This window comes from Leucoraja erinacea, chromosome 9 (genome assembly GCF_028641065.1).
Source record: "Leucoraja erinacea ecotype New England chromosome 9, Leri_hhj_1, whole genome shotgun sequence".
Lineage (NCBI taxonomy): Eukaryota > Metazoa > Chordata > Chondrichthyes > Rajiformes > Rajidae > Leucoraja > Leucoraja erinaceus.
In genome coordinates this window covers 50,956,757-50,966,280 of record NC_073385.1, presented here as the reverse complement: position 1 = coordinate 50,966,280, position 9,524 = coordinate 50,956,757, and the positions used below count along the sequence as shown (strand labels likewise).

Genomic DNA, 9,524 nt, shown 5'->3' with positions numbered 1-9,524 from the left:
TGCTGCCTTCATCTTAAACTCCTTGACATGATCTCATTCCACCACCTCCAATTATTCAAGCTCACCTTCCTTGTTATTTCCTATCATTGTTTTCATTATTTTGTTCTCTAGTATCTGGATATGAAATGGTCTAGCCTGTGGCTAGCTTCTCTACTCCTCCTTCCACCCTCATATTCCACCTGGATAGTTTATAACCCAACCTTACAAACAATAAATTCTCCAATTTTAAGTTATACCCTGTGCTTCCCTTACCTCTCTCTCTCTTTCCTATGTCCTCATCTCAGTAAACACCCATTTCTCCTACTATTCAACTCCTATTTCCTTCTCCCTTCATATCTGCCTCTGGCTTTACATTTCACTCTTCTATCCTTATCTGATACTGTTCTGTCTCCTTGTCATCTTTAGCCTTTGTCACTTATTACACATATCTGCTATTCACACTCCCCTTGCCTATATCCACCTACCACTTGCCATTGTTTATCCCCCCCACTTTTTTCCAGTGTTCTCCCGCCACTACAATCAGTCCGAAGAAGGGTCCCAATTAAAAACGTCGCCTATCCAGATGCTGGCTGACCCACTGGGTTATTCCAACACTGTGTTTATCTCAGGATTCCAGCATCGGCAGTTCTGTCAGCATTGTCTCAGCATTTCTCACCTATCGGTTAATCACTAATACTGGCCTTATTCATTGCAACATTGTCTGGCAATAATTACTCTGTCCTCCCTCCACAAACCTCTACACCCCAAGGTCCGGCTTTTAATAAAAAGTGGATGATTTTATTGCCATTGGACAATCAAAACAAGTGCACTTTTTAATTGTATGCATGTTCAAATGCCATAATACCATAGTTAAAAAACTCCCAAGGAACAAAAGCTTTGATATTCTATTAGTTTTAAATTGAGAGGATTGAAACATTAGGTGCTTGAAGTTTTCATGTTTAGAAGTTCCCTAAAGAGAAATGGGAGCATAAAAGGGATGTTATACCCCGTGCTTCCCTTACCTCTCTCTCTCTTTCCTGGGATGTCAGGACTGTCTTATGAAGAAAGACTGGATAGACTTGGTTTATACTCTCTAGAATTTAGGAGATTGAGAGGGGATCTTATAGAAACTTACAAAATTCTTAAGGGGTTGGACAGGCTAGATGCAGGAAGATTGTTCCCGATGGTGGGGAAGTCCAGGACAAGGGGTCACAGCTTAAAGATAAGGGGGAAATCCTTTAAAACCGAGATGAGAAGAACTTTTTTCACACAGAGAATGGTGAATCTCTGGAACTCTCTGCCACAGAGGGTAGTTGAGGCCAGTTCATTGGCTATATTTAAGAGGGAGTTAGATGTGGCCCTTGTGGCTAAGGGGATCAGGGGGTATGGAGAGAAGGCAGGTACGGGATACTGAGTAGGATGATCAGCCATGATCATATTGAATGGCGGTGCAGGCTCGAAGGGCCGAATGGCCTACTCCTGCACCTAATTTCTATGTTTCTATGTTGATAGTACATGGGCTCAGGAAGGAACAATAAACAAAAGTAACCACAGACGTTGTACCTGTTATCTGTTCAACTACCTTGGCTGGGAATCCCATTGCTTGGAAGGCCAAGACCTGATTCCAGTGGTGAACACTCTTCTATCTGTAATTTTCCCACAAACACAATCAAGTTGACAGGGTAAGGGAGAGATAGAGGGGAAAAAAGATTATGGTTACATATAAAAATTCTTCATCTGGAAGTCATGACTCTACACGCAACTGTTACATACTTTTGGAAGCAGAAAAGAAAGAAAGTCAATTGAATAAATGGTGAAATAAAACTACATTTGTCACCATGAAGACAAAATGTAACTAACAATTACAGTGAACTGCTTTCAAGTCTTGGTGTAAAAGTAAAATAAGCCATCACAGTACTAGGTTTTCTGATGACAGCACTGTATTAACATAACTCTTTTAATAAAGTATTTTTGTACAAAAAGCATGACATCAGTAATGTATTGGTGGTTCAGAGTAGGAGTTTCAGGTGTTCTTGGATTGCGTTCCTTACAGTTCTTTTGCATAAAGTACAGAAATTCTTCTGAGACCAAGTAACACTTTTGTTAAAAAAAGAAATCTCATTAATTCTGTGGCTCACATCAATGTAAATGTGAATGGAAAAACTGTAGAATCTTTTGCCAAGAATCTTGTTGAGCATAGCAATGCTTTATGGGTTCTCCTCCTGACAGTACTGGATGTCCAAGGAACCGGTTGATTCGCGCAACACAAAATGGAGAACATGGAGGTTCAATATGATGCCCAGCTCCTGGATAACTGAGGAGTTCATAATTATTTTTCCTGTGTGTTTTCAGTTTTTTGATCGCTTCCTCAGCAAAGACCTTGCTCTCCCAGATCTTGTCATCTTCTCCTACCACGAACAAAATGTGTCCTTCAGCTTTTTCCAATGGGATGATACTCTTTGGATTTTGCTGAGGGTCACGAATCAATTTAGACACATCCAGAACCCCCGAGTCCAAACAGACGATATCATCTATATTGTATTTAACACTGGGGAGATACACATCTTTGTAATACAAATCAAATAGAGTGTTTGCATTACAACCAGAGATACAAACAGATGCCACCACTTTTGGTATAAATGTGATCATTGATAGAGCCAAATCCGCACCTTTTGAAGACCCTATTACTCCAACGCCAGATTCTTTCACCTACAAAAATTCAAATTCCATTATTGCAACCAACTCTAAATAACACAAATGTTTTGTATCCGTGCATAACTGCTCAGAAAAATTGTATATATTCACAACATGCAATCTATATTGTTCAATAAATGCTTGAAATGAGATGAAGGGGTGATAAGCATGGCCTAAAACAATTAACTTCCGCCCTGAATGCGGAGAGGGAGATGGGTTTGTAAACCCAATTGGTCATCAGAGGAATTATGGATATCAATAACAGACCTGTTGAGTACAAATGATCTTTAGAGGGATGTGTCATTGATTGATTGAAACAACTGGATGTTTCTAGGGCAGGGGTCTCATCTTGCATGGATATAGGTCACATGTCATTATGCTTGAGCTATAATAATCACTGTACGGTTGTGATCCTTAGGTTATCCCAGTACTTGCATTATAAATAAACTGGTCAACAAAGCAATTTGTACCTCAACTAACAACTGTGAAGGTTACCACAGGCAGCACTTACCTTAGGATGCTTCTGTAAGTAATCTACAGCCTCTTCGAAATATTCTAAACGAAGATCTGTTAAGGCACGTGGTAGATCCTCAAACCCAAAGTAAGGAAGAGCAAGGGTAGCAAAGCCTCGACTTGCAAGGAGACAGGCACGGAATTCAGTCAAACCACCTTCATCGCCAAATAGATCTATCACTCCAGGAAACTGACCGTCCCCTCAGAAAACAAGGACAAAAATGCTTTTAAAAAAATTGCTAACAAATATTATTGATTTTAGTTTACTGAAACATTTTAAATATGGCCAATAATTTTGCCGCATGTTTTAATATCACAGTTCAAGAACAGAATTATGCCGACATCAAGTTCCAATTAAAATTAATTCTGGCAACGGTTCCAAATATAGCACAGGAAGAGAAAATTCTACTCACTGCTTCAGATTGTTGTTAATGGTGCTAGATTAAGAGGTTCTCGAGAACTATCAGCATAAAACCATTTCTGGGTTATGAATGCCCGATTTGTGGTACTCCTACATATCAATGGGTTCCCATATTAAATTCATGAGTCCAATATAGAAAGGTAGAACTAATTTCCCTCTCTCTCCACCTCTGGTAATTGTTCGTTTTTCCCCCCGTTTCATATGCGTTTGATGCCATTTGTTACAATACCATGGAGGTATAGGTTACATTGTGATTCTTGTATATTTTCCAACTAATGGATGAAATCAAGGTATCAATGTCTGTAAAAATTAAATCCCTTTGTTAGCTCAGAATGGACCATTCTTTTCATTTTATCTGCATGTGAAATGCAGAAAATAACTTTTGGGATTTTGGGACAAGACACAAAGAACTGCACAATCTTGAACAAAACACAAAGTGCTGGAGTAACTCAGCAGGTCAGGCAACATCTGTGGAGGAAATGGATAGGCAACATCTCTGGTGGGGACCTTTCACCAGATGGCTGACGTTTTGGGCTCTTGAAGATTTTTGGCACGTATGGTCAATAGTGCGAGATGTTGTTCTCAATGCATGAGGAAAGCATGGAGTCAATGGCATTATCATTAGGAGCGTTGACATCCAGAAGGATTTTGGAATGCAGGTCCAGAGATCCCAGAAAGTAGCAATACAAATGGATAAGGTGGTAAATGCATCCCACAGCATGCTGGCTTTTATTGGTCATGTTTAGGGTAATGGCCATCACATTACACGAATGTGGGAATAGGAATGTTGCCTGGATTGGAAAGTGTTAGCTATGCGGCTGGACAAACTTGGGTTCTTTTCTCTGACCCGTTGAAGCCTGAGAGGTGATCTGACAGAAGTATATAAAATTATGAGAGACACAGATAAGGTAGGTATTCAAGTCTTTTTTGCAGGGTGGAAATGTCAAATATTAGAGAGCATTGGTTCAAAGTTAGGGAGGGGGGTGGGGTTGAGGAGTTCAAAGGAGACTGTGAGGCAATTTTGTTTATATTTTTACACACACACACAGCAGCAGGTGTCAGGAACACGCTTCCAGGGGTAGGTGCTAGGTGCAGATATGATATAATATTTAAGAGGAATTTAGACTGACATGGAGAGGCAGGGAATGAGAGACCTTGTGTAGGCAGTTAGGATTTCTTAGTTTGATACCATGATTAGAGCTGACATGGTGTCGAAACATAGAAAATAGGTGCAGCAGTAGGCCATTCGAACCAGCACCGCCATTCAATATGATCATGTCTGATCATCCAAAATCAGTACCCCATTCCTGCTTTCTCCCCATATCCCTTGATTCCGTTAACCCTAACAGCTCAGCTGAAGGGTGTCGAAAGGATGCTAAAAGGCCTGGTCCTGTACTGGACTGTTCCATTGTGCATTTTTGCACTAATGTCTTATATTATTGTAGAATGTGTCATTTATATTTTTGTGTTGCCAGCGATGCTGCGGGAAGCAAGATTTTCATTGGACGTATACTCAGTGTGCTTGTCCATATGATTATCAACTTGACTAATGTATGTTACACCTTCCTCACTACTCCGGAAGCATCTCTTCCCTTTGCTTACCTGGAGGCAGAAACAAGCTGCCCCTTATACTGCCTTCCCTTAGCTTAATCCAGCGGACTCCCGGTTTGCTGTACCACCTCTCAATGGTTTGCTTGGCCAGGATCTGTCCGGGGACGACGCGGGTCTGCGAGTGGCCTGAGTGCAAAAACAGATCGATTCGCATGGGCATGCCGATCAGATTAGTGTAAGGCCTCAGCTTCTGGTAGGGCATCTCCATGGTGGCGGGAGAGAGGGTCCAGAGGAGCCCCATGGGCACCACGCCAAGGTAGTCCCCGCCCAGCGAGGGCGAGTGGGTGATGTCCAGCAGCCCGTGGCTGTCGGCGCGGTAATGGGCGTAGGAGTCGAATATTTGCTCCCTCTCGTCCAATGCATGGGCTCGCAGCGTGACCTCCTGGTGGCGGGATAAGCCGGCCACACGGATGCACACGTCCTCATCCGCTAGGCTCTTGCACGGCGTGACCGAGAAGGTGGCTGCGCCGCGGGAGCCCGGGCTGCGGCTCTTGGTGCCCGGGCACGGCCACGGCCCGCGGTGAGCCCGCAGCAACCAGGAGGCCGCCCGTCCCAACATCACCGCAGCCAAATAAAGCGACGGTGACCTTTGCACCGCACGCCCAACCAAAGATCTTTGCGCCCTACAAAGCAACATGAAGCAGAGGCTTGCAGTCACACCGGAATCAATCATGCAAGCGCAGACTCAATCGTTGAAACAGGCGAAAGGGTTGCAACTGATCGGCACTTTGATTTGCCAATAGCCGAAACATGTCTCCAACAATAACAGCTACTCATGCCCCAGTAAAATAAACTCGCATTTTTTTTTGTTTGCTTAAAAATTGAAGGTTTGTTGTTGGGCGAGTTCCGGTCGCTATGACATTTGGGGCGGGAAAGAGTGGAAAAAGCGGGTTGGGCGAGGGCGAGGACGAGTTATTGGGTAGTGAAGTAAATGTATTGACCTGAAAACTCATCGCCGTTTTACCGTCTTCCAAAGCATTTACAATGACATTCAAAAAGGGTGATGGACATATTTAAAAAAAAAAGGTTATGGGAGCATATGCTGGGGTACAAAGTGAGAGCCAAAAGTTGCTTTCATACCGGTAGCAAAATTGCCTCCTTTGCAATAATTCCAGTCGATCTTGAGTCGAAACCAGTCAGAATTATGCTCCATGAAGCATATTATTTCTGCTTCAAATAAAGTCACAAACTAAACATATTCACCAATCAAGACATGATATATACCACAATGACGTGCAGCAAAATTATAATACAATATCTCAACTCTTTACAAGTTGCAATGAATGCAATTTCTATTATTTCTTTACACTTTCAAACAAAAATGTGGTTGGATTATTCATCGTATGATCAACCTCGGTGAGACTAAGCACAGGCTTGGCAATCGCTTCGCACAACACCACTCAGTTCGCAATAACCAACCTGATCTCCTGGTGGCTCAACACTTCAACTCCACTTCCCATTCTGAATCCGACCTTTCTGTCCTAGGCCTCCTCCATGGCCAGAGTGAGGCCCACCGCATAGTGGAGGAGCAGCACCTCATATTTGCTTGAGTAGTTTACGCCGCATGCTACACTTGTCGCTTTACCTCCCCTTGACTCCATTCAAGGACCCAAGCAGTCTTTCCAGGTGCGGCAGAGGTTCACCTGCACCTCCTCCAATCTTATCTACTGCATCCACTGCACTAGGTGTCAGCTGCTCTTCATCGGTGAGACCAAGCGTAGGCTTGACAATCGCTTCGCCCAACACCCCCGCTCGGTTCGCAATAACCAACCTGATCTCCCAGTGGCTCAGCACTTCAACTCCCCCTCCCATTCCGTTTCCGACCTTTCTGTCCTGGGCCTCTTCCATGGCCAGAGTGAGGCCCATCGTAAATTGGAGGAGCAGCACCTCATATTTTGCTTGGGCAGTTTACACCGCAGCAGTATGAACATTGACTTCTTCAATTTCAGGTAATCCCTGCTTTCTTCTCCCCTTCCCAGCTCTCCCTCAGCCCACTGTCTCCGCCTCTTCCTTTCTGCTTCCCGTCCCCCCCACCCTCATATCAGTCTGAAGAAGGGTTCGACCCGAAAAGTCGCCTATTTCCTTCACCTGCTGAGTTTCTCCAGCATCTACCCATTCACAGAAGTTCCGCTATCCACATTCCTCACCCACTCCCTACACATTAGGGGCAATTTTACAGAGACAAGTTAACCTACAAAGCCAATGCGTCTTTGGGATGTGGGAGGAAACCCACACGCTTGCAGGGAGAATGTGCAAATTCAACACAGGCAGTGCCCGAAGACAGGATCGAACACAGATCTCTGGCATGTGAGGCAGCAAGTCAACCAGCTGTGCCACTATATATTGTTTTCCAACACACACCAAATTATACGTTGATAACTTTGGTTACTAAAAAAAATGAAAATATCAATTTTCAGTTTTAAATCTCCAAGTGACGCTATATCCCCCTTTACAGCTACTGTATGTTTTAATTAAGTTCAAGACTATGGGGCAGTACATTGGCCATAAAGTTGCTGCCTAAAATTGCCAGAGACCCGGAATTGATCCTGAATATGGGTGCTGTCTGTAAGGAGCTTGCTCCTTTTCCGTTTGATCGCATGGGTTTTTTTCGGGTGCTCTTGTTTCCTTCTACATTCCAAAGGTGTGCAGGAAGCTATTTCAGAACCAACCCAAAACGTCATATTTTCCTTTTGTCCAGAGATTCGGGCTGACCTGTTGAGTGACCTCACCTTTTTGTGTCTATCTTCAGTTTAAACCAGCATCTGCAGTTCCTTCCTACACACTCGGTACTATACAATAGAACTTTATTAATCCCAGGAGGGAAATTGTGTGTGTGTGGGTAGATATCACACACACACACTTAAATAGTTATATATACATATATAAATACACACCTTGTTTTCTAGTTTATAACATTGTTTACAGAGTACTATGTTTACATATTCTGTTGTGCTGCTGCATGTAAGGATTTCATTGTTCTAACTGGGACGTGAGAGAATAAAACACTCTTGACTTACTCCGCTAATGTGTGGGATAGAACTAGTGTACGGGTGATGGACGGTGGACTTCAAGAGTTCAGAGTCTTTCCTTTGAACATCACAGAGGACACTATCATGGTGTCCTATTTTAGGCCAACATAAACATTACAATTCGTCAGTATAAAAATTCTCAGCATGGACGGTGGGCCGAAGGGCCTGTTTCCACGCTGTATCTTTAAATTAAACTAAAAACACTAAAACCAGAGGGAGTCTAAAGAAGGGTATCTACCCGAAACGTCACCCAATATCTTCTATCCAGAGTTGTTGGCTGCTCCATGAAGTTCCACCGCACAATTAAAGCATGGAATAATCTTCACCCTACCATAGTTATCCAACCAGAAGCAACTAAATTTAAGGTACCTCTTTTTTTCCCCCCAAGAACCCTTTTTTGCTTAAGATATAAGTCAAGAGTCAAGAGAGTATTATTGTCATGTGTCCCAGATAGGACAATGAAATTCTTGCTTGCTGCAGCACAACAGAATATGTAAACATAATACAGGACAGGAGATAAAAGTTCAGTGTGTTTATATACCATAGACCATATATATAGATCTTCGACCGCCGACATACGGCCTACACCATCTTGAAGTCTCCGGTGGGGAGGCACCGATTCAGGACTTACCTGGACTTTTACCTGTCTGCACATCTGGACGCCCACAGCAGAGACTGCGGAGGGTTGAGGTCTCGACCACGGTGGGAAAATGGAGGAGGACTGGCCAAATGTTATGCCTTCCACCACAGTGATGAATGCTGTGGTGGATGTTTGTATTATAATTTTTATTGTGTATTGTGTGTTCTTTTTTATTGTACCGCTGCTGGCAAATTCGGCGGCGAGGCGACGACCGGACAGCAATGGCGGCCAGATCTCCCACAATTCAAAGCGAAGGAGAAAGTGCCCAGCGTTGACCAGTTGCCGTGGCAGTGCACATGCGTAGGGCGGCCGATGAAGTGCTGGCCGTGGTTATGCGCATGTGCAGGGGGGAGGGTGTGCTGGCCGTAGCAATGCGCATGTGCAAGGCGGCCTGCCGTGCCGGCGGATGAGGAGCGAGCGAAGAACGGAGACCCGGCAGCCCGGACACGGATACGGATGGCGGGCGGAGACGGAGATTGAGAGAGAGAGAGAGATAGAGAGGGGGGCCCACCCAGAGTTGAACGGCAGGTGTCCTGCCTTGGCCGCCTAGATTTCGAGGCGCTAGGCTTCAGCCTATGAAGCCTAGTGGGAAATCCAGCTCTGCGAGCCCCCCCCCCCCCCCCCCCCCCAGATCTCG

At 44.2% G+C, this 9,524-nt stretch overlaps 1 protein-coding gene across 1 annotated transcript; it reads right to left on the bottom strand.

Annotated features, from left to right (window-relative positions):
• Window positions 1-1,894: 1,894 nt before the first annotated feature.
• LOC129700369 (acyl-coenzyme A thioesterase 5-like) lies at window positions 1,895-6,078 on the bottom strand. Its single transcript, XM_055640793.1, has 3 exons — window positions 5,210-6,078; window positions 3,185-3,387; window positions 1,895-2,688 (listed from the first exon to the last, which is right to left on the bottom strand). Exons 1-3 carry the CDS (start codon window positions 5,889-5,891, stop codon window positions 2,119-2,121), a joined length of 1,455 nt encoding a protein of 484 aa, XP_055496768.1. The 5' UTR covers window positions 5,892-6,078; the 3' UTR covers window positions 1,895-2,118.
• Between the last annotated feature and the right edge of the window lie 3,446 nt (window positions 6,079-9,524).

Excerpts from the sequence above, each read along its gene's own strand:
- LOC129700369 (XM_055640793.1), bottom strand. The coding sequence starts at position 5,891 with ATGATTGATTCCGGTGTGACTGCAAGCCTCTGCTTCATGTTGCTTTGT. Across the intron at positions 3,388-5,209 it reads CAGCTTGTTTCTGCCTCCAG|GGGACGGTCAGTTTCCTGGA; the intron begins GTAAGCAAAGGG and ends TTGTTTTCTGAG. Across the intron at positions 2,689-3,184 it reads ACTTACAGAAGCATCCTAAG|GTGAAAGAATCTGGCGTTGG; the intron begins GTAAGTGCTGCC and ends GAATTTTTGTAG.